This window comes from Eurosta solidaginis, chromosome 1 (genome assembly GCF_040869045.1).
Source record: "Eurosta solidaginis isolate ZX-2024a chromosome 1, ASM4086904v1, whole genome shotgun sequence".
NCBI lineage: Eukaryota > Metazoa > Arthropoda > Insecta > Diptera > Tephritidae > Eurosta > Eurosta solidaginis.
The window spans coordinates 31330375-31357208 of record NC_090319.1 but is presented as its reverse complement, the minus strand read 5'-3'; the positions used below and the strand labels follow the sequence as shown (position 1 = coordinate 31357208).

General features: G+C 35.1%; 1 protein-coding gene across 6 annotated transcripts in view; it reads left to right on the top strand.

Annotated features, from left to right (window-relative positions):
• The window catches only part of Mhcl (Myosin heavy chain-like), a 373469-nt gene that overhangs the window by 155088 nt on the left and 191547 nt on the right, over positions 1–26834 (top strand). The window contains exon 2 of one of the 6 annotated variants that reach the window (XM_067784401.1): positions 3880–5186. The exons of 4 other annotated variants lie outside the window; for them this stretch is intronic. In XM_067784401.1, coding sequence (XP_067640502.1) covers positions 4089–5186 — 1098 coding nt within the window. In that variant the 5' untranslated portion in view covers positions 3880–4088. Of the gene's footprint in view, positions 1–3792; positions 5187–26834 lie in introns of all 6 variants that reach the window. One more of the 6 variants, XM_067784391.1, reaches the window with a different exon arrangement.

Here is a 26834-nt window from a genome sequence, read left to right as displayed (position 1 = left end):
TTTGCGAAAATATATATATATATATATACTATATATATACTATATATACCACCATATATATACTATATATACCACCGATCTTTATGATTTTTTCAGACAACAATATATGCTATATACGTAAGCATTCGTTGAAATTTGAAGCCTCTAGCTCTTAAAATAGGGCAGTAATTACGAAAAGTTCCTTATCTGAACAATCGGTTGTGGGGGATATATACTATATATACGACCGATCTCATAAATTTTTTCAGGCAACAATATGTGCAATATACGAAAGTTTATGGTGAAGTTTGAAGCTTCAATCTGTTAAATTGGGTAAGATATTACAAAAATCCTCTTTTTCTGAAAAATCGGTTGTATGGAGGATATATGCTATAGTGGTCCGATCCGGTCGGTTCCCACAAATGTCTAATCGGACACCCAAATACACCCGCTCACCAAATTTTATCAAGATATCTCAAAAATTGAGGGACTAGTTTGCATACAAACAGACAGACGGACAGACGGACATGGCTAAATCAACTCAGCTCTTCAACCTGATTATTTCGGTATACTTAATGGTGGGTCTATCTATTTTCCTTTAAGGACTTACAATTTTCGGTTTCGTGACGAAATTAATATACCATTTCATTTTCATGAAAGGTATAAAAATAGGTAGGTAATCTGTGTGAGGATGCAAAGCTTCACGTTTTTTGTGGTCTGCATGTAAAAACTATGACTACGAATCACGTATTTCAAAAATATATGACGTAAACGTAACTATTTGATGAAATTTGATGAATTTTGAAGCTTCTAGCCGTAAAAAGGGGTCAAAATGACAGTTTATATGAAGTATATAATATATATACCACCGATCTCTATGATTTTTTCAGACAACAATATATGCTATATACGTAAGCATTTTGTGAAATTTGAAACTTCTAACTGAAATTGCGCAAAGTTTCTTATCTGAACAATCGGTTGTATGAGATATACACTATATATACCACCGATCTTTATGATTTTTTCAGACAACAATATGTGCTATATACGTAAGCAATCGGTGAAAATTGAAGCTTATAGCTGTTAAAATGGGGTAGAAATTGCGAAAAGTTTCTTATCTGAACAATCGGTTGTATGAGATATATACTATATATACAACCGATCTCTATGATTTTTTCAGACAACAATATATGCTACATACGTACGCAATCAGTGAAATTTGAAGCTTATAGCTGTTAAAATGGGGTAGAAATTGCGAAAAGTTTCTTATCTGAACAATCGGTTGTATGAGATATATACTATGTATACCACCGATCTCAATGATTTTTTCAGACAACAATATATGCTATATACGTAAATATTCGGTGAAATTTGAAGCTTCTAGCTGTTAAAATGGGGCTAAAATTTGCGAAAATATATATATATACTATATATATACTATATATACCACCATATATATACTATATATACCACCGATCTTTATGATTTTTTCAGACAACAATATATGCTATATACGTAAGCATTCGTTGAAATTTGAAGCCTCTAGCTCTTAAAATAGGGCAGTAATTACGAAAAGTTCCTTATCTGAACAATCGGTTGTGGGGGATATATACTATATATACGACCGATCTCATAAATTTTTTCAGGCAACAATATGTGCAATATACGAAAGTATATGGTGAAGTTTGAAGCTTCAATCTGTTAAATTGGGTAAGATATTACAAAAATCCTCTTTTTCTGAAAAATCGGTTGTATGGAGGATATATGCTATAGTGGTCCGATCCGGTCGGTTCCGACAAATGTCTAATCGGACACCCAAATACACCCGCTCACCAAATTTTATCAAGATATCTCAAAAATTGAGGGACTAGTTTGCATACAAACAGACAGACGGACAGACGGACATGGCTAAATTAACTCAGCTCTTCAACCTGATTATTTCGGTATACTTAATGGTGGGTCTATCTATTTTCCTTTAAGGACTTACAATTTTGGGTTTCGTGACGAAATTAATATACCATTTCATTTTCATGAAAGGTATAAAAAATACTAAGTAATGAATATGAAATAAAAATTAAAAACAATAGAATTTAAAAGAAAAAAAAAACGAAATAAAAATGACTGTACTATTTTTATCAAGAGACCCTGTGAGCTATGAAAGTTATTTTAAATTCTGGGCCCATATTACGTTTTACGATCACTGACTGAAAACTATTTTCACTCAAACGATAACTATGCAACTGTAAATCTATTTCTAAAAAATTATAATAAGATATGGATCTAACGCTTACTATTTATCGCCCTTCGTATATATCATTAATGCGATCCACCATTTCAGAACTTTTTTGATTTAAAAAATGTGTTTCGATCACGGATTGTAAAACCTAATACGGGCCCTGTTAGATGAGTGAAAATTATTCAGTTATAAGGAATTAGTTTCGGCTGTGACGTCACCCGGCGGTTTTGGCGAAAATTATTGAAGCTACTAGAAGAAGGCTCGCAACTGTGTTAACTTTAGATTCAGGAAATGCTCGACTAATGACTTTGTAGTATAGTGGTGAATAGTGGTTGCACTCACTGCGACTTTTGTCTTATCTATAGTTCTAGATCATTGGGCGGAATTCTCACGCATACAAATAATTAGTTTCGTGAATATGAATGTGTATAGTAGAACAATTATACTTCACACCAAATACTTCACTTCCCAATAGCGTGTTTAAATCAAACTGATTAGTTATTCCCCAGCTTGCACTGCTTTTATACTCTCTGTTGCCTCATCCGCACATTTCTCCAAAGGTCTAGACGTTTCACCTTCTAGAACTCTTGTAGCTCATTCTTGGTTACCAGCTATATACGTGTATATTTGTAGTTTATATTCATATGCGTGTGTATGTGTGAGTAACTACTTCGGCTGATGACTACATGTGTGTGTGTGTGAGATATCTGTTCGTCGCCTTCTACATACATAAGTGTTGCTAGCTTTAATGTGGGCATGCATATAAGAGTGGCTGCTTCATGTGTTTGTTGTTGCGTGATTATTTACTAACAGCCTAGTGATGTCAACTTTCGTCACAATACATATCCCAACATTAAAAATGGTATCAGTGTCAGGGAGACTGAGGAGGAAGTGCGATCGTAATTCGTTTGTGCGCATTAATTTCGTTTTAGGTATTTTATTACAAAGCGGGGGTCACATTGCTTGATGGTTTGTATTGTTTTGCTTTCGATCTCGTAATATTCTCAAAGCCAGCCCGTCGAGCTGTCCTGATTAGGTATTAGGTGCTAGATAAATTCGATGCAAAATACTCATTCTAACTGAAGTTTTAGGCGTTTAATTGCGGTATTATCGGTTACTGTCATCCACTGTATTTTTGAGCAGAACTTGTCTCGTTGATGTTTTATCAAGATGATTTTTTGGGGTATAACCTTGTGTAAAATTGTTCCAGGATAAATTAGCTGAATATTATTTCTTGCATTGAAAATGCTCTTAGGTGTAGAGGTAGGGTTTGTTTTTTTCGTTATTGCAGCAACAAAGACACTCTCCGAAGCGTTTGGGGAGTGATATCGATGCTGATAATCCTTCGCCGGATATAGATCAGGTACATTCAGGTAACAAGCAAGGTAATAGCCCGACCATCTCGGGAATGATTTAATATTAGAAGTAGCGTTTGAAGTCGACTTCTATGTAGATTTTTAGTCGACTCGCATGAGTACGTCCTTGTCGCACATTTTAAGACAGAACTCACGGTGTCTGGACAAATATTTGGGAACATAAACAACAACAATAACAAAATGGCCAAATTTAAAAAACAGGGATGCTCTGTACTCTTAAAAATTATGAGGGAAATTTTATTAACCAAAACATTGCACAAATAATAACGAGAGAAAAAAATTTATCAGAGAGTTGAACATGAAGTGAAATCGTGAACCATATCTCGGAAAAAAAATTATGTGTAAAGTTTAAGTTTTACTTTAACTAAACAAACAAAACAGCACAAAACCAAAAAGACTACAAACGAAACCGAATAATGTCGTTAAACCAAAAACTGGTGGATAAATAAAAATAAAGTGCAATTTAACTTGAGCTTCCAAACATAAAATCAACAAAAATGTTTCTCATACCAAAAAAGTTCGAGCAATCATTACGAGCCTCACCCATACAACCAGCCACGCTGGCGCAGCCAGGCTCTGGCTTAAATCCTGAATTTCATCGAGGATGTACAGGTAAAGCGCATGCCTGCGGAACGCTTAAATCGCGCTTGGCTGCACAAAACAATCAACATAATCATCACAACACCACACACTCTACCAAAGCAATACGCGAAAACGCAAAATCGAATCCACCTCGCAATAATAGCATCAGCTCGGAAACAATCAGTGATAGTGGTTCGGAAAATTCAAACTCATGGAATTCACATAATTCTATATTGATACAAAATGGTGGACGCACAGCAAGCAGTGGTGGGCACACAACAGAAAAACTAGGCACCAGCGGCAAACCTGCACTCGCCAAGAAACCTACAATTGGTTTATATACAAGGGAATATGGCGTAGCTATGGCAAAGGCGCTCAAAGCAATTGATGCACCACGCTCGCCTATGTTGAACGGTGGCGGCGCTAAACGTGTGCAACGCAGCATAAGTGGACGCACCGTCGTATCACCAGCACCAGCACCAGCACACGCTCCAGTAGAAAATATTAATGGTTTTACACGGCGTATGCGTTTACATAGCGATGGTGAACGCTCAACAGAGAATAGTTTAGCGAGCACAACAACCAACTCGACATCCACACTGAATAGCACATTTGAGCGCATACAAAAATATCGCAGTTTTCGTGTGCCAGGACGTAGAAGCGTGCCGACAACTGGTGCAATAGCAGCGGCCAAAACAACAACCGGTGCTACAGTAATTAATGTGCGTCCACCGTGGAATAGTGGCGTTGGTATAAGAAATGCAGATTTCTATATAATTCAGTACAGTAATTGTAATAGCAGCAGCGTTGGTGGCATCGGTGGTGGTTGTAGTGCTGTCGGTGGTGTTGGTTCACCAGTTGCTCAAAGTAATCGCTTATATCGCGCATCGTTCCGTCGCAACACACGTGAAGCTGTAAATTGGCAAACAATTTGGGAACGTTCGCTAGCACTACGTGGCTATGGCGCAAATAGTGGAGTCTTCAAGAATTACGATGAGGCTATAAATATGCAGGTTTGAATAATTAAATAATTTACTAACGTATATCCGGTAACATTTTTTCCCCCATCTAACCTCAAACTATTTCAAAGTACCATATTAGCACATCTAATGTTACCGCTAATGACTAGCTGACCTCTTTCCAAAGTACGCTTTACTCGTTCTCTCGCTCTCTTTACTAATTTTTAAGCACTTGTCGTGCGTTATTAAGCACTTTAACACAACACAAAGCTTAACGGACTGACTGTCCAGTATGGTATTGTGTTGTGTTGTTCGTTAATCAACCATACGATTTGTCTTTTATGGCTGTTTTTAATTTATTTCAGTTTTTATTTGCCTTGTAACATTAGATATGCAAACATAGTATATGTGTACTTATTAAATCAATTGTGGTAATAATATGAATTAAATAGAAATGCATTTGTGTTGGGCTATACAGTCAATCTTGGAAGACGGAACCCTGAAACTCTACCACTACGAAATTACGTAGAACCGTGGCCTTCCCAATGCGACTTCTCATATAACTTCGTTGCACTCGCCAGTGGCAGTACGCAATTTTGCTTCGTGTAATGTATTGTAACGAATTTAGGGAAATTTCGCTTATTTGAAACCTTCTACTAACGTTCGAATAGCTAAACTGTCGAATAAATAACTCCAATATTCCGTATTGCAAACTGGTTTTTATTTAGACTAACTTGAAAGTAGTACTTCACAGTTATACTTCACAACTAATAGCGTGTTTAAATCAAACTGATTACTGACTACTCAGCTTGCGTTGATTTTATACTCTCCGTTGCTTCATTCTCATATTTCTGCTAAAGTCTAGACGTTTCGCCTTCTAGAACTGCTGTCTCTCCTGCTTGGTAATTGAGCTACATATATTCGTGTGTATGTGTGAGTAACAAATTCGGCTGATGACTACATCTGTGTGTCAGTTATCTCTTCATTGCCTTTTTTACATATACTAGAAGATCCGGCAGACGTTGTCCTGCCCTAAATTTGCCCTAGCTGCATACATTTTAGTAAGCTTTTTCCGTCCGACTCTGCCCTCCCCCTCTTCACTTTTTCCTAATCCTTTTATTCATTCCTCCCTCCGTCTTTTTCGCTTCATCTATCACCATCTTCGTCTCATTCTATCTCTTTCTCAATCTCCTTCTTCTCTCTTTTCTCTTCTCTCAATTTCTTCTCATTATTCTGGATGCCTGTCCCAGAGGGTGGTATGTATTTTATTCCAGTCCCAGTCCCACTCCGAGTCTCAGTCCCAGTCCTAGTCCTAATCCCAGTCCGTCTCTGGATAATATATTACTCTGTACTAAAGCACTCATCAACAGCTTTCATTTGATATCCATATTGTATAAATACTGTCTAGGCATTCACTGGCCCACGTTTTGGCCTATATCTCGAGACCCTAGTCACCCAGGGGTATGAAAATTACCCTCTATACAACTAAAGACTCTCCTAAATTAAAAAAAATGTCATAGTACCTCTAAATCGCGAGCCTCCTCAGAAACCCCCCTCCCCCACCCTCTCGGCGGGCCTAGTGATGTGCTATACTTGATATCATTCGCTATAATATTTTTTATTGATAAGCAGGTTGTTTAATTAAACACCAAGCAATTACACGGAAGTATATCCGCACCACCTGAAAATATGAGTGCCACTGCGTATACGTAACATTTTATTATTACGTACAAACAAATAAAAAAAATTGCAATAAAATAATATTGCGACTATAAACTGAGATATAACCTATCCTATCTCTCAAGTTAGATCAAACTACACACGGGGTGCAAAACAAATTCAAAATTGGTTCAGTAGTTTAGGAGTTCATCGCGCCCGAAAATGTTGTGATACGTGTTTTTTATATATTAAGATGTGTGTAAATGATGATTGATGTGTTCATGTATATACGAGTGGCTGATTCATGTTATTGTTGCGTGATTATTTATTTAGTATCAGCTTAGTGATGCTAATATTCGTCACAGAATTTACTCTCCTATTGATCAAATAAGCTCGGATTATGGCATGAGATTCGCTCGCCTGTATCTAAAGTCAGTAAACCCTCCGTTCCATTCACATTTCCTCCAACAGCAAGATTGCTCGGCCTTCTTCCGACTTGTGAGACAGAGATTATGGGGCAGTCAACTTCGGGAGCCAGCTCTCGTCCCTTACGGCTGGCTCGCTTTAGTTTAATTGCGTGCACTTGGAGATTTGCTCAACTGGTTCAGCTCTGCGTTTACGACCACCTCCATAGGTTGTTGCCGCACTAGAAACATTTGATATTTCTCGTATTTTTCTTTTGCGATCCCTTTAGTTATACAAAAATTGTGTCTACACAGTCTCCACTTTACACACGGAGTTTTGTATGCTGGCTTACTCAAAAGTGAGGATGTCTCCTGAGTCTGTGCGACACCGTTTCAGCAAATGTTGGTTTTGTGTATGTATGCGTAAGTAGCGCGCTTAGTTGCAACATCCCATACTTGATTTATACAGCTCTGAATTTTCACCCTCTCGGTGTATTCCACGGGTGCGTCCACATAGGCAAATGTACCATAAGTAAATTAACTTTCGTTTCATAGCATTTGCCAAAGTTTATGCCATTTAAATTTTTTTTAAACAGGGCAGAGAAAAACTACAAAATTCGCACACGGTGGTGGTTAAAAGGACATGTTTCTGAATTTCACTTCTTCATCAGCTAGCTTCTCGGGAGCTGAGTATTAAACTCGAAATTTTCGGCGGACTACATATTAGTGTAAAGGCAGGCGCCTTTATCCACTCCGCCATATGAATGTCCCTTCGCAATTGGTCTGAAAGCATTCATATGGCTGAGCGGATAAAGGCATCCTCCTTACACTAGTATGAAGTATGAGTGTTGGGGATTTCGAGTTCAATACTCAGCTCCCGAGAAGCTAGCTTATGAACAAGTGAAATTCATACACATCTCCTAGTAACCATTCTGTGTGCAAATTTCGTAATTGTTCTCTAATATCAAATTTGTGCCGTTGAAAAAAAAAGTCGGCTGAGTTAACCATAATGCGATAAATTTTACCGAATCACTGCTTATTTAATATCTTGTCGATTTTGTAAATTCGGGGGCAATCCGCTTACGGCGATTAGCCATCTTAAGTGTAATTTTTCAAAACAATTTAGTCCTCAAATCAAAATTGTCAAGGGCGACAGAAAATCATTCTATAATAGAGCAAATTTTTACCCTTTGTCCACATTAATACAGCAAACATGAAATATTTTATTTTTTTAGAGGACATACTCATATTGCTTTATACAATTGTTTTTGTTATTGATATGAGGGAATAATTACAAAGTTTACAAACGGCGATGTTTACTAGGTCTCAATGTTACTAAGCTCTGGCAACACTTAGAGACCGATTGCAAAGCGAGGAGCGGGACATTCATATAGCTGAGTGGATAAAGGCATCTATCTGCTTTTACACCACTATAAAGTATGAATGTTGGAGATTTCGAGTTCTATACTCAGCTCTCGAGAAGTTAGCTGATGAAGAAGTGAAATTCAGAAACATGGTTGTTTGTAAACTTTATAATTTTTGTCTAATATCAATAATGAAATATTTTAGCCCACGCATTTAAAAACCGCCCCCCGTATGCACACACATTCACAAAGTTTTTTATTTATAATGCATTATGCGTGCTGGTCATATTTTTATTGCGTAGGCGGTCACATTGTCTGTGTCATGTGCATATAACAGTGTTTTTCTTAATGTCACATTCCGCATTCTGAATTCTCTTTCTATGCATTCATTCAGCAATTTAATTCTATTTTTTGATTACTGTTAGGTTAAAAAGCTCTAAATGGGTTTCTTGTCATTAGATTTATTGCATTTTTGTTTTAATTGTTGGAAAAGTTTTTAAGACTATATTATTTATATAGAATGAAGCCAAAAAACCTGCTGTTCTTGGACATACATACATGCCTGAGGTATTAAAAATACTATTTCAAGGCGATTCTCTTCACCACTCCACTGGCTTTGCGTTATACTTAGATATCATACTCCGCCCACTCAACAGAAATTTACTTAAGTGGCGATATATCGAAATCATTCAGGGATCACTAAGGAAGCTGAGTAGTTGCACGGAGCTGGTACAATTTAACGTTAAACTCTCCATGAAATAAGAATTACAATTCTTGACTTACATTATCTTAATGGTCAAGTGCTAAGTCTATGTTATTGTGCCATATATCTAAGAATGCTTCGGACATCCTAACTGAATAAAGTTGAATAGGCTTGCGGCGCATTAAACGTGATATGCAATGCGCGACTTACACCTTGGGACAGGTTACCGCCGCCGCACAGTGGCGCCTCTGCCGTTAAAGCATGGCAAAAATCAAAAAAATCATGAAAGCCTTTCTACATGTTTCTAATAGAGAATTTTCCAGGGATCAAGAATATACAACTGTTTTTTCACAGAAAATTATAGTTTACCAGGTAGAGCCGCTCAAAGTTGACCAATTTTCAACATTGGGAAAAATTTGAAATTTTTCTTCTTTTTCGTTGTATTTAAAATGGTTTTGTGAGTAAATAAGGCGGCCGGTTGTCGTTTTCTTGTATAGCAATTAAAGATAATTTAATTTAGGAATGAAACAAAAAAAAAATGTTTTTTTTTTTTGTTGTTAAAAGTTGGCGGATATACCTGTTTTTTTTTAGGCCCTTTTTAAAACTTTGATGAAAAAAAAAATGTTAAAATATGTGCTCCGTCAAATTAACAGTAGTTATTTGTGAAATATTCAGTTACCTAAATTCATAAAGTCTACCTGCGTCCAGCTGCAACTTCACTTTTTACATCAAATAAAGTTAAACAACCTTGGGCATAAATACGCACCTGAGCAGGTATATATAATTCAGTACGGCCGTAAGGTCGTTTTTGTTATTCGAACTTGTTAACAACATAGGTTTTTTTAGTTACGAATTGTATACCTGAAATTAATTTTAATAATTTGAGTAGGTATATAAAGCTATCCATCATACAATGCACATTATCATTCGTCTTTTGGAGATTAAGGAACTAAGTATTCTGTTTACTTAAATAAAGTGAATAGTATTTTTAAATATAGTTCACAGTTTAATATTTAGTCAGATACACTCGAAGCCAATTCGAATATGTATCTAGAAAACTCGAAACTATTTGCGGTGTAAATCTACGAAGTCAAGACGGGACTTCGTTGAGGCTATTATGAGAGAATCCGCGAGTGAAACAAGCATTAAAGAAAAGGAAGGCCTGGAAGAAAAAATTGGTTTACAATACATTATGATAGAAAGAAAATGGAAGGACGTCTATCGTAACAATTCAAAATTTCTAAGTAAGCATGAAAAGTGGCTAGCTGACAAAACTTTTTTGGACGAAGAAACGCCTAGCACGTCAACCAATCCAACTAGAGGGAGACCAACAAAACCCATAGAAGAGTGTTCTACCTACACAAGGAAAAGGAAGCTGCCCGATACCACAAAAGCTATGGCCACGACTCATCTTTCAGAAGTACTGGCTATTAAATATAAAAAAGACGAAGAAAACGCGAAGTCTCATATAACAAAAGCAGTTGCGGTAGCAAGTCCAGTGCGACTGATGAGGATCAACAACAGCATTCCCACACCACCAAATGCGCTACCTGGGAAATACACTCCCGAAGAAGCTTTGGCGCTGTTTATAGATCTCGGCTTAACGAAGAAAAAATATATTATGTTGTCATTATTGCAACGTAATGCCGATATTTTACCTGGATACAAAAAAATTGCTCAAGCCAAGAAAGAAGCAGTTCCTCTAAGTCCCAAAATGACCGAAGTATCAGCTGAAATTGAGCTACAAAACTTAATGGATCATACGTCTACACGACTCCTTCAAAGTTTTACTGAAGGAAAAGTTGAAATCACTGCCAAAGGAGCTAGCATTGATAACTAAGTGGGGCTGTGATGGATCATCAGTACAAAGCGCATATAAACAAAGAATAAATGTAGACGATGAAACAATTACAGATAGTAATATGTTTATGTCTTCTATTGTTCCATTACGACTAAAAGATGAAGCTTCAGAATATTGGAAAAATACACGTCCGTCATCAACTATATTGTGCCGCCCGATATTATTTAAATACGAGAATGAGTCTTCGGAACTCATAAAAGCTACAGTGAGTGATATAAAAAATCAAGTTGCCAAATTAGTACCAACAATAATTGAAATTGAAGAGGGGAATGTCATTAAAATAAAGCATGATTTTCTTCTAACAATGGTCGATGGAAAAGTTTTGAACTTAATAACAAATACGACATCTACAATGAAATATCTAATTTGTAAGAGCCAAAAGGACTTTGAAAATCTTGATTATTCAATAACTGACGAACTAAATTATGAGTATGGAATATCTCCTTTGCATGCTGGGATAAGATGTATGGAATTTGTTTTGAAGCTGGCTTATACACTACCACAACAAGGAGATGTTTTCGACGACAATACAACATGTAAGGAGAAACAAAACAAGACACAAAAATAATTCAGGGTGCATTTTATAAAGAGATTGGCCTTAGAGTTGACCGTCCAAAGTATGGATACGGAAATACAAATGATGGTAACTCCTCAAGAAGATTTTTTGAAAACGATGAAGTGACTGCTCACATAACAGGAGTTGATAGAGATGTTGTGAAAAGATTGTGAGTAATTTTAAATATTTTAAACTGCCATGAACAAGTTAATGAACCCAAATTTGGAGAATATGCATCTAAAACTACAGAGTTGCTGCATCAAAGTATCCTGAGAAGAAACTTACACCAACGGTACATAAAAGTTTAGCACATGGAAAAGATTTAATAGAGTACCAGTGCTTACCATTAGGAGAATTGTCTGAAGTAGCTCAAGAATCTAAGAACAAGGACTACAAAAGATATAGATGTATGAACACCTGCAAAGTACCACGAGTTAGACAAAACGAAGACATTTTCAACATGTTAGCTATCTCTTCTGATCCAGTCATATCATCTATGAGGTATGTAAGAACATAAAAAGATCTTACAGATGCGTATAGCTCAGAAATGGTTGCTTTGTTAGATATATGTTTCAGTGACGATGACTATGTTAAGATAGAATAAGTTTCACACTTCTTATCACAACAATGAAAAAGAGATTTACTAATCAATTTTGTAACTTTATTGAAAAATAAAATATCTATGTAGAAGTTAATTTTTTATTTCAAATAAAAGAATTAATTAATTTATAAAAATATACTTTTCATTATTGCATTTCTCTGAAGTTTATCAAATTTATTTTAAAGCTGAGGCATTTCGCCTTCAAACGAGTATTAAATTTTTATAGAAATCAATACGTCTATCGAGTTTGGTACAAATTGATAAAGCGGTTACTAAGATCAAACTTTTTAGCATATGTGGGCAGTGCCACTCCTCTTTTCCAAAATTCGTTGGCTGTTTAATCTTTAGCTCAAATAATATTTCATTGAACCACTTTCAATAATTTTTAGTTATTAATAAAATACATATTTGGCTTGTAAATTAAAAAAAAAAAGAACATGCAAAATTTTACGATTGTGGCACCAAAAATGGACATTTGAGTTTTATAAGAGTATTGCTATTTAAAAGAAACAATACGTCTATCGATTTTGGTAGTTATTTATTACGTGACTACTTAGAAAAAACTTTTTATCATAAGTGGGCAGTGCCACGCTATCTTATCAAAATCATTAGTTTATCTTATTTAATGCTCAAATACGTCATTATAAGACATTTTTTTTGGAAGCACGCTGTATCTGTGACATTCTGAGCTTTGACACAATAAAACTTCAAGTAATTAGCTTTCATTTGTATTTTAAATTTTTAAAATATCTTCATTGGTTCAAAAGTTATGATTTTTGCAAAGAAAAAAATCAAAAGGCGCCACTGTGCGCCGCTTTTGAGGAATTCTTCAGTCTCCTTACAATATATATCAAAGGTTAATTAACAAACTGTGGAAGCAAAACAGCTCATTAGCTCCAATTAAAGTCAGAGGTGAAGCGCAACAGCAACCAACCAAACAAATTCCTTTCTCAAGGAACCAAGGGAAGCTCAGTAGTATCTTAGAAATTCTATCGGGATATTTGGATGATGTGAAAAGAGAATGAGATGATTCTTGCGAGTGTGCGCCAAAAAAATTACCCGAAAATTATTGTCCTTCCGTGATGCCAACATCCAGCATCCAATGAAATTAAATGTTGAGCTCTCACTCAGTGAAAATGACAAGTCTCAAACCAAGCGCACTTGTTGACGCAATTACGTTTTTTGTTGTTACTTCCTTTATATTAGTTTCGTTTGAGGTTTTTCCGCCAATTTCCATACATAATTGGAGAATATTGCAATCCATTTGGGAGTTACTTCCCGGAGGTCTAAAGTCTTGAAACTGTAAGCATACATGAGAATCCGATGACAATTTAATATGAGCGAAAGAAAATTTTCGCTACTTGGTGCAGGGATCATGAAAATTCAAAAAATCTTCCGAACATGGAAATTTTGCTTTCGTGTTTTAAGCATCTTCCAGATAAAATGAGTTAATGGGATTGGGATAAAAGAGTTTTCTATGTAGATGGGACAGGGATCGAGATACATAGAGATATTTAGAAAGCCCATTTACAACATGTGTAAACCTCCGACCGCTATTTGAGTAACTTCACGAAGAGCAAGAATTTTGAAATTAAGAACATGCTTCAGAACGCCATGACAATGCAACATGATGGAAAACAATTTTAGCTGTGTGGTGCAGGGATCGTGGAAACTAAAAAATCGTCCGTTGCTTTCGAGTTTCAAGGAACTTCCAGATAACACAGAAACCTGAAACTTTGAACGAAACTTCCGGCTTTATTAGATTGTAATATTTTCGGATAAAAGAGTATTCTACATGCGACAGGAATCGAGATATTTAGTGGTATTAAAAAGTTCATTCAAAATTGTGGAATCTGGCGATAGATTTTTAAGTAAATTCAATTTATTTCGTTGAGTTAGACACATGAAATATTACACATAGTTCAGGTCACCTTGACAATGCAATAAAAGGTGAAAACGAAAAGAAGATAACAATTTTTTAGGTACTTCCTTTATATAAACGAACGTAAAGAAAGTAAAAATGTCTCTTTAAATAAAGACATAATCTTTTCGAATTTTTACAGTCACAAAAAATTTGTATGAGTAACAAAAATATAAAGGTGGAGTGCAATAAATAGACTTTCGATAAAATCTCGCTTCACCTTTATAATATTGCTTCTCATACAAATTTGTATAGTGGTTATGTTAAAATTTGAATATCAAAGTCCAACAAGATTATGTATTTGTTTTAAGAGACATTTTTAAAAACTTTCTTCTTCCCCATTTATATAAAGGAAGTACTTTAAATCTTTTTTATCTTCGTTTTGGAACATTTTGTTCGCATATAAACCGGTCGGCATTGTGCCATCTTCAGAGTAATTTTTCGTAAAACTGTAAACTGCAGAACACAATGTTTCGAGTTGTTTTGAAACGGTTTTCAGTCATCCTTTGTCAAATTTGGTTTGGAGACACACTGTTTTCGGAGTTATGGTTTCTTTAGTGTTAAATTTGGTTTTTTTTCGCTCGAAGACAATCCGATTTCGACGTTGTGCTATCTTCAGCGTTGAATACTGAAGGTGGCTTTAAGCTTAAACCGGTTTATGAGTATTCAATTTCGTTGCCGGAACGAGAGAATGATATTTAACACTGAAGATAGCACAATATCGAAATCGGTTTGTCTCCGAACGAACACTGAAGATGGCACAATGCCCAAACCGGTTTGTCTCTTAACTAAAATTGGAAAGAGATGACGGAAAGTCGTACCAACTTAATTCAACCTTTACCATGCGAAAAAAATCAACAACAAGGAACAATGCTGTGAGTCGCGGTAAAGTCGATCAGACTAAAGCCGGAGTCATTGGTGCCGTATGTCTTATCGCTGTATCCGTATTCCTAACGTAATCAGCTGTTTATCGTTACGACGGTACACCAAAACCCAATTGGTTGGCTACGATACGTTTACGACCTTAGCGGCACCAATAATCGATTGCATTGATTCTCATAAGGTTGGTCGAATCAGCTGTTAAAAGGTTACCGATACGGTTACCGATAAAGCACCAATGTCTCCAGCTTAAGACACAATAACTATTTTTAAAATGTTAAGCTATCGAATTTGTCTTGCAACTGAAATTGCCATTTACATGCACATAGGTCCACAGTTCTTATATATTTACTACATATGTTCACTCAATATATTTTATATTTCAGTTATCAAAATCAAATCGAATCCCACGTAATGCGTTTGACCTTCACGTAAGAACACTTTTATTTACTCGCTCACTAACTGATTCTGCTGCAAATAGCTGATCTTGTCATTCAATGTGATTGACATAACACCGGCTCAATGCTCCAACTACACCATAACAATAATAATAATAACAAAAATCATATTTGAAAACTTATTAACAACTTCTGCATAGATCAATATCTTTTTTTCGGTCTGTTGAAATGAAAATAAATAAACCTTTAACCATATTATATATGTATAAAGCTCTAATAGAACGATGGGAGTGATCGTGCCGTCTTATTTATTTAATTGCAAATTATTCTCATATTCGTAGGTGGATCAGCAATTTTGTATCAAATAAAGTTCATATACAAAAAACATTAATACTTTTTGGTTTGGCATTGAGATTCAAATCGCTTAAACTTTAATTTCTAGTGAGTGTCTAGTGCTGGCAAGTGTACTGTCATATACAATAATGATACACCGAAAGAAATTACGGTGGTAAAACCATCGTCGAAACAGACACTCGGTAAAATTTATCGAATTATAATAAATTCAACCGAGTTTTTTTCTTAAGAGAACATATTTGTTTAGTTTTGCAGAGAAGAGAAACTGTTGGTTTCAAGTTGGCAATAATCTGTAAAAATTACAGATTTTCAATCAATCTTACTGATTTTTTGTTAAAGGAATTGATTTCATTGATAATTTCAACTCCGATCAACTGTCAACATAATGCAAATACATCAGATAATTCTAAAGAGAATTAGCTCTCTACTAGCTCTTATGACCATAGTGCCACAGGCATCGCTGTTATAACAACAGCGTTCAGAGTTATTCTAATGCTGACCGAAATCTGTTATTTCACAGTTTTGATTGTTATTCTTAGGGTGACAGTAATCATATTGTTACGAATATTAGCAAAACTGAGGAGTGCTGCCATCTCCAGGCCGATGCTAAGCAGTGACGTGAATTCACATCAATAATTCAATCATTATGTATCTCCATAAACGAATCAATAATTGCGTCTACACATATAAATACATTCCGACGAGCAACATTTACATACAAGGCAGCGAGAGATGAGATGTCACACACAGATGAATTTACTTATACGCTTATGTGTGTGCGGGAGACTGTAAACTACAAACTCACATATGTACATCTGAGAAGCGCTAAAAAGTAAACAATTGTAAACAAGTAGAAACTATATGAGAACTATACACACACGAATATAGTTGGTAAGTTCTGGAAATGGAAGAGCCTAGAAGTATGCAGCGTAAACTATAAAAGCGGGGCAGGCGAGTAAGAAGTAATTCAGTTTGAGTTGAGCTATCAATCAGTTTGATTAAGCACGCGATCTGGCGGCCAATAGTAGAGTTCAATTTGAGTTATCAATCAGTTTGGTTATTAAGCCAGCGAGTAGCAAAGTATAAGTGTATTGTGAAGTACTTTAATAAAGGCCATTTTTCCATTATTCAATATTGGAGTTATTTATTCAACAGTTTAGTGATTCGAACTTAGCAGAGGATTGCAAATAAGAGGATTTGCAAGCAATTTCGTTACAATATAGTATATTATTTCTAATTGCTGTTTTTATGTACGGGTCCCTTTTTCACTCTTTTTTGGAATTCAAATCAATAAATAAAAAAAGTTTTGGTTGTAAAGATGGAGATTCGGGCTATTAGCGAGCTTTGGACAATTTTGGTCGTAGTACTTTTGTCTAGCTTTATTTTATTAAAAAAAATTGCTAAAAATAAACGATTGTGAGCACACAAAGAAATCTATTTGTTCTATGTCACTTTTGTGAATATTTGCACTGCATTACCGGCAGTTGCTCTCATACGCCAGATGGCAGCGGAAGCTGTTGGTATTTGATAAGAGACTTTTAGATTGGTTGCGCAAAATGCGCACGGGTACGGCTCATAATTGTTAAATTAAAAAAAAATGTGTTTGTTGATTTGACTGTTGAAACCGTCGTTTCAGAATCAACAATTTGTGCCAAGTTGATTCAACAGATATTTGCAATGGATAAAAACTAACAGAAATTTCAGTTCAATTGACCCGGAATTCGGACGATTTTACCATATTTTTTTAGCGGGTATTTTCTCCGCCAAGTTTAGCGGTAGAATTTTTTTTAGTTATAGTAGCAGTACTTTGCAGTAGTACAGCCGGGTATACCTCGTACGCACACGCTGCTGGGAAGTTTACCGATGATTAAAGCATCACAACATGCCTATCATAATGACAAGTCTATTGTAATCGCTTTCCATTCGGTTGTCAAGCTGATAGAGGTGTCACAAGAGCGTACAGAGTTTGCTCCGGGGACATTTCTTGATATCGAAGAGGTTAAAGAGTATCGGAAAAGCTTCAACGGCATTGAAAGTCGAATCGGCTTTGGCACCATTTATTAATCGTAACCAGAACTGTAAGCTAAACTGAAACCGAACACATCAGGAGCTGAATTTGGAACCGAAACCTAGACCAAAACTTAAACTGAAATCCGAATCCGGAAACGAAATAGGGATCGAAACTGGAATCGGAACCAAACCGTAACCGATCCCGAAAACTGGATTGAAACCAGAACCAAAATCGTAATGGGAACCGAAACCGGAAGGAGATGGACAACGCTATCAAACCGAAGCAAAAAGGAAAACGAAAACAGACGGAAACTAGGACCAAAGAGAAACGAAAACTAATCCGGAATCGAAACCGAAATCGAACCCAGAACCGAAATCGGAACCCAAAAATAGACCAAGACCGTAGTCGAAAAATGTTAGGTTTTTCCACGTACACCTGTATGCTTACGAATCAAACACTCACGAGTACTTGGTGCTCACATCTCTTTTTTTGTCTTTTGTTTCTAGTTTCCATGTTGGGTTAGGTTAAGAGGGCATGTATGAGAATTTCCCACACTTCCAATTGGAGGCGTTATTGTCCATTGTGAGTGCCCTCAACGAGTGTCGGGTGGCTGCACATTTGTCCAGCAAGATTACTTCCCAGTGGTGCTCAACGAACCACTTGCTTTTTCTGATGAACGGACCTTCCCAACCTCTGCCAACTGTTGAAAAATGTTGATGAATCGACCCCTCTTCCTCCTCATACTGCCAGCTTCTGCAGAGGGAGCATGTTGGTATACGCCAGCTTCGGAGCAGTGGTGCAATGACCTGTGACGATGCGCTCACTGCAGAATTGTTTAGCTTGAGAAGAAACTAGTTCCTTTCCTAACGAAACATGGTCATAATGATATAAGGCCTTGAGATCTCGCATTGGTCCGCCGCAAGTCTATTGCTCTAATCACACATTCCCCGATTTTTCCTCAGAAGATAATCCAGCGATGTTCGTACCGCTCGCTTACGTCCATTTCGAAACCTTTCCTGTCCATTCATCTGCAAATTCATTCATTACTTTCAATATCGTTGGGAAACAGCAAAGAGAGACATTTAGGTGCCTTATGAGGGTCAGCTAGGTTCGACACCTCTGCACGATATCCGACTCAATCACGTTAGATTCTAATGCATTTAAGGTGGCATGGCTGTCGAAGAAAATCGTTATATTTATGACTGGGACTGCACTATCCTGTAGTAGTCTGGCTGAGTCAGGAACCCATGAATTGTCTATGCCATATAGAGAGCAGCCAGACTACTCTAGGATAGTGCAGTCGGTACGATTGATTTACCTGCAGATGTTTTGAGTACAGTCCAGCTCCAGTTGCCTTTTCCACTTTCGAGCCGTCTGTCTAGATTGTAATGCCCTTTTTTTCTAAATTGCACAGCACACTGTGTCACAATGACGTTCAAGTTCTTGTTCTTATCAACAATTGTCGGTATGTCACTCTGAAAGCACATTAAGTGCGTTTCAAATATACGGTTACTTATTTGTTAAACCACATTATATGACTATATGTGTGTGTTTTACAAATACCAAGAGTGTTCAAAATCATGTCCCATCATATGACATACATAAATACGAAATTACAATGAGCTTTAATGGAAGTTAGTAACATTTTATTTTTTCGCATTGCGCTCCACTTATATAGTTGATACTTTGAAGCACTCCATGTCTGTCTGTCTGTCTGTCCATTTGTTGCGGAAGTTTTCATTTATATTATGGATATAACTTCTTCCTTTGGAATTATGAATATACAACAAGTAACAAAAACAATTACAGAAAGTACAAAAAAAAAAAAAATTGGAAATAAACATATTTTGACGGTATTTCTGTTGTTGATTTCAATTTTTCTTTTTTTGTCATTTACGCTTCAATGCAGCTGTTTGTTGTTATTGTCACTTTTTGTTTGTTATTATCCTAATACAACATGTTGTTGACATGTACTCAACTTGACTTGTATGCATAAAGTTGGTGAGAAGTGAGCAACACCATAACCAAAAACAAAAACAAAGAAAATTACTAGCGGCGGAGGCTCTTGATAATCACTATGACCGTCGTCTTCATCTTTAGCGCTTTCAACTGTTCATCGTCGGTGTCGACGTTGTGTTGCTTGAGTCCCAAGAAGCTAGATTAGGCATTGCTTTGCCTATTACTTACCGGTAGCTAGCTTCCTTTAGCATATTTGCTTTTGTTTTCTAGCCAGCGATCTGTTTTTTGTTTTTTTTTCTTTCTTTTTAGTACGTGCGTTTATTTATCGGTATTGCACCGTGTGCGCTCTTACTTCGTTTCCACTCGTTGTCTTTTCTTGTAATATTTTTCCAAACAAAGTTTTACTATTGTTTGTGTCTTTTTGTTATTGGTCATTGAACTGCTCGTTGTGCCTATACTTGCGCACAGTGAAACAGAATAGCGCTTGAAAGCAGCATAAATGACAATTTATATATTTAGAATTTAAGGATGTACGAGCCGGACCCGTGCGCATCTTGCGCCACCAATCTAAAAGTCTCTTATCAAATATCAACAGAAATCAACTGTTCTATCAATCAATTAAAACTTACAGCTTGCGCTGCCATATGGCGTATGGGAGCAACTGTCGGTAATGCAGTGCAAATATCCACAATAGTGCCATAGTACAAATAGATTTCTTTGTGTGCTCACAATCGTTTATTTTTAACAAATTATTTTAATGAAATGTAGCTAAACAAAAAGCACTACGACCAAAATTGCCCAAAGCTCGCTAATAGCCCGAATCTCCATCTTTACAACCAGAACTTTATTTATAGATTTGGATTCCAAATAAGAGCGAAAAAGGGATACGTAGATAAAAACAGCAATTAGAAATAATATCTATAATATATTTGACTTTAGTCTTGGTGGTTAGGCGTGGTTATAGTCCGATTTCGTTCATTTTAAATAGCGATCTGAGATGAGCGCCCAGGAACCTACATACCAAATTTCATCAAGATACCTCAAAATTTACTCAAGTTATCGTGTTTACAGACGGACGGACGGACGAACATGGCTAAATGAATTTCTTTTTTCACCCAGATCATTTTGATATATAGAAGTCTATATCTATCTCGATTAGTTTATGCCGTTACGGATTACCGTTATGCGAACAAAGTTAATATACTCTGTGAGCTCTGCTCAGCTGAGTATAAAAATTTCCGCGCGATGAATAAGGCGTTTAGTTGAAAGTACCTGGGCGACCGAGCTTTGCTCGACAACGTTTCGTTGTGCTGAGAAATCTTTCTAATAGTAATCTGTGAGAAATTGCAATTATTCATTTAAAAGGAAATTATTTAAAATTAAGTCGAATCATGTGTAAGATTTTTAACTTTAATGTTCTCCTTTAAAACTTTAATAGAAGATGAGTAAGTAGAGTACTATTTCGTCTAACTACCACCCTAAATGGCGCCCCTACTCAAAAATGTCCCTATTGTAATGCGGAGTGAAATACCTTACGTTTGAAACCCATATCGGCATATCTCATGCAATTTTTTTTTATTTCGAATAGGTGGCAACCTAAATAGCAACCCCACTGAAAAATGTCCCTATTGCAATGCGGAGTGAAATACCTTTCGTTTAATACCCATATCGACACATTTGATGAAATTTTTTTTAATTTCGAATAGGTGGCAACCCTAAATGGCAACCTGCTCAAAAATATCCCTATTGCAATGCGGAGTGAAATACCTTTCGTTTGATACCCATATCGGCATATCTCATGCAATTTTTTTTTAAATTTCGAATAGGTGGCAACCTTGTGAAACATTATGAGTGGCAACACCTAGGTAGAAAGTCGTAGAAGGTGATACATTATCTCTGTCCCATATTTCATTTAAATCGGTTGAGTCGTTCCCGAAATCGTTCGGCTATACAAACAAACAAGAACTGCTCGTTTAAGGTTATAAGATAATGATTGGAAAATTTAAACATTTATAATCAACAGCTTTTACTAGTTGTTAATAGCTTTAGAACTCTTCATGCTTTTCTCCATATAACAAAGAATGTAAGAGTCATGTCACCTAAATGGGAGAGTGTCTGCCTTGCCAGAGCGACGATAGATCCGGTACGTTCCGTTAACAGAGGACCATTAAGGTACTAGCCTGCTACAACAATAACAACAAGGTACTAACCCGACCATCTCGGTAAAGATTAATACGAGCACATTAAACCTTCCAGGCCGTCCCGTCCATCCCCCTAGTTCCATGAGGAGCTTAGGGTCGCCAGAGCCTCGCGTGCTAAATATGTGTATGATACATTCATATTTGTAACAGGATTCCCCTCGCGTAGGTGAGGTTGACAATTGGGTTGCGGAAGTTTGGGGTTATAAAGCTTTTTGCATTGCGCTTATCAACCCTTTGAGCCCCCTAGATTATTTATCATACACGTTTACGGCATATTTATCTCATTCGACTGTTTTATTGTTTCTTGACATTTTGGAGTGTTGTTTATGAAAAACAAGTAAGGAAGGCTAAGTTAGGGTGTAACCGAACATTACATACTCAGCTGCCAAATTACAGCTTGCAAAACTTTTAAATTACTTCTTTTAAAAGTGGGCGGTGCCACGCCGATTGTCCAAAATTTTACTAATTTTCTATTCTGCGTCATAAGGTCAACCCACCTACCAAGTTTCATTGCTTTATCCGTCTGATAATTAATTATCGCACTTTTTCGGTTTTTCGAAATTTTCGATATCGAAAAAGTGGGCGTGGTTATAGTCCAATTTCGTTCATTTTAAATAGCGATCTGATATGAGTGCCCAGGAACTCGCATATCAAATTTCATTAAGATACCTCAAAATTTACTCAAGCTATCGTGTTTATGGACAGACGGACGGACAGACGGACATGGCTAAATGAATTGAATATATATGTAGAAGTCTATATTTATCTCGATTAGTTTATGGCGTTATGGGGTACCGTTATGCGAACAAAATTAATATACTCTGTGAGCTCTGCTCAGCTAGATATAAAAAAATAATAATTAAAGAACAAGTATTTCATTTGACAGTTCGGTCAACGTATCGGCTCTAAAACACAATTTGTCTTCCTCAACTACGGTGTAAACGTGCCATTCTCCAGTAACGTGTTCGGAATGCGACAAATAAAATTCAAAACTAATTTTTTGTAAGGTGTTTTTCTAATTTGGTTCACTGTACTTTTGTATTTACGATCTCATAATAGATCCGTGCAATATTTATGAGGGTCTTAGTGCATAAGTGCGGTGCATATGGGACGCTAATGACTTTGACTGTCGTTAATTCACACACACACACACACTTTCACAATACGGCTATGTGTATGTATAAGTAATATGTATAAGTAAACTTGCATTAAGTTCGCGTTGCATGGAGCTAATTTTTTTTTTCAATACAATACATTTGTTCTTCAATATATGTAGATTTGTTTTTTACCAACACACTATTCAATATCCATATTTATTTATCTATTGAGATAGCAGATTCTCTAAATTTGCTGTCGGTAAGAGTCTTTCTGGAATGTTCCAATGGCGGGGTCTATATGAAAGTTTGGTGATCAAGAATCTTTGCTCCAACTTCCATCATGACCTGAGTGGTTTCAAATGCTAGTATTTTCGTTTTATTCCAGAGCGTTCTACAATACTAATTAGCATTCAAAACTTTCATCATATGCATTCTTCCATTTCTTGTAATCGTGTGTTGTAAACAAATCGTTTGTCATCAGTTGTCTGCTTGAAGTAAGCCAGCCAAAGAATAATTACCTTCCGTATTGAATATGTCAACAATGCTGCATCAGTTTCTGACAAAATTTTTTTTATGGATGCATGAGGAGAAAAAATATTTGAATAGAATCTTGTTGCGGTAACAATAAACACGGTAACATTTGTAATGATAACAAAAGATACGGTAAAACTGTATGCGGTAATAACGGTAATAATATTAATTACCGTAAAATATATATGTATGTGAATTACGAGAGGGATGTGAATTGTTCAGCTGAGATTTCACGCAGCACTTCACGCCAGAACTCATAACTTTAACATACCTTAAAAAAATGTCGATGAACAGACAGATCTTGCAGTTTGACTTGGAAAAACTAGTTGCCGATCAAGATGTCAAAACCATAATAGAAATATAAAGAGCCAAATAAACTATTAAAAAATGTATAATTACTATATATGTAGTACATATGTATGTATGCACGTTTGCGAAAGCACAAATTGTGCTACTCTTCATAACATGTATGCATGGTAGGTTTTTAGGGTTAAGGAGGAAAAAAACAAAATAAAAAAGATTACTAAAAATAAAAAGAGTACTAAAAATAAAAAGAGTACTAAAAATAGAAAGAGAAATAAAAATAAAAAGAGTACTAAAAATAAAAAGAGAACTAAAAATAAAAATAGTACTAAAAATAAAGTGTACTAAAAATAAAAATTACTAAAAATGAAAAGTGCTAAAAAAGTACAAATACTAAAAAGAGTATCTAAAATAAAAATATACTAATAAAAAGTAAAACAAGAAAGTACTAAAACTTAAAATGTCCTAAAAAATCATTAAAAAGTACTTAAAATAAAAAGTTCTAAAAAATTGTGAAGACCCGGAAACGAAGTGAGAAATATTAAAAAGTACTAAAAAGAAAATTAACTAACATATATGTAAATAGAACTTACTAAACATAAAAAACCAGAAAGGTATTTTAAAGAAGCAATTTAAAAGCTAAAAAAAAAATTAGATAGAAACAAAAATAAAAAGTACTACAATAGAACGAAGACGAAGAAAATAACTTGAGTCCTAAAAATAGTAAGTTCCATAAATTGTGAGAGAAAAATAGAATTGAAAAAATACGGAAAATAAAAAGAGTACTAAAATCAAAAATATAATTAAAAATAAAAACCAAAGACAATAGTTAAAATTAAAAGTACAGTTGAGTTACTTATTGGCCGGTAAAAATATATATCAGTTTTATTTTTCTTTGAGCTTAAGGCCTATTTTTATAAATAAAACACTTGATTTTGTGTTTAATTATTTAATTTATTCGATATTTCGACCTTAGACTAAGGTTTTATTTATAAAAATAGGCCTTAAGCTCAAAGAAAAATAAAACTGATATATATTTTTTTATTTTTAAACACAAAATCAAGTGTTTTATTTATAAAAATAGGCCTTAAGCTCAAAGAAAAATAAAACTGATTAAAAGTACAACTTAAAATATATTAAAAAGGTATAACGAAGTACAAAAATTAAAAAGTTCTGATAATTGGGAAGAATAAGAATAAAAAGTTGAAAATACTAAATAATACTTAACTTATAATGCACTGAAACTATATAGAAACACAAATTTAAATGTACTAAAATATGGAAAGTACTAAAAATTTAAAGGGGCTAGGAGGTGAAAATTACTAAAAATAAAAAGAAGTACGCAATTAAAAATTAAACAAAAATTAAGTCGATCAAGCATTATCACATGTTCCTGAAGATGGCTTCAGATTGAAGCCGAAATATCGACAAACTAAAAACCAATGCAATTTTAAACATTGTGTTTTCTTTAACCACGGCCTTTAAGCTCAAACATAACATAAACGTATAAGGCTATAAAAATTACCAAAAAAACAAAAAAAAAAATTTTAAGAAATAAATAATAAAAAGTTCTAGAATAGAAAGGAAATAAAAATAACAAAGCCCTAAAAATTGGAAGCTATTAAAATAAATTATTATAAATAAAGGAATCAAAAACTAAATTGTACCAAAAAATAAAAAAAATATTATAATATTAAAAAGTAAATAACCACCGCGAGCTTTAAATTAAATATAACTGAAAATTCAGAAATATTAAAACAACTAATACTTTAAAGTACCAGAAATAAAATAAACTAGAGGTGAGCTAAAATTAAATAGAATAAAAAAATTTTTTTTTGTGTATATATAATATCTCGGCTGCCAGTTCGAAAATGCGCTTTCTGAAAACAATATAAAATCTGAATTAAGAATAAGGTTGAAGAACCTCCTATCTTAATTTTTTTTATTGAATTCAAGCTCAGGTAGATCGTTTTTGAAACAAATTCCGAGATAGGGCGTTCTTCAACCGAATTATAAGATAGGAGGGAAAAAAATGCTCAGCGGTTGTCTTTATTTCCACATACAAATTCGCTTTGCGTAATTCCGGTTTCGTTTTCCGGCGTCAGTTCATTATCACAATTATCGTTAACATCATCCCACTCATTATCACGATCTTTATCCCTCGCATTTTTGTCTTCTTTCACTCTCTCGTTTTCAAATTCCTCCTTTTCGTAGACTGCCTCTAATAATACTTTCTCTTGGTCTATTTTCTCTTATTCTACCTCCTTTTCTTTTTTCTTTTAATAAATCCCCTCTTATTTCTTCTTTTTCTTTTTCATCTGTTTTACATGTTATTTTCGTATTACAATGCATTTGCTTAATCCCTTTTCTTTTAATTTTTATTTCCTCTTGTCCAATACCTTCTTCAATCTTTGTCCTTACCCTGTTCTTAGAATCTACTTTTCCCTCTTTCTTTGTAGTTTTTTTTCTGTTCCCTGGTCTTCGTTTTCGTCCTTAATTGTTTTGTTTTACTGTTTTCTTTTTTTCGTTTTGTTTTCTTTTGTTGTTTCCACTTTAGTTTTTACTTTTTTGGGGTTCGCTTTCTGCTTCCATTTTCTTTCTTTTCCCATATGCTTTTCCTTCTCCCTTTCTTTTTTCTTTTCCTTTTTCATGTCTAATTATTTCACTATTCCATTTACTTTAACCATCAACTTTTTTACTTTTACTATTATCTTACTTTTATTATTACTTTTACTTTGACTTTTTTCTTTTATTTTTACTATTACTTTTACTTACTAATTTTTATACTCAGTTGAGTAGAGCTCACAGAGTATATTAACTTTGATTGAATAACGTTTGGTTGTACAGGTATAAAGGAAACGAGATAGATATAAACTTCCATATATCAAAATCATCAGTAT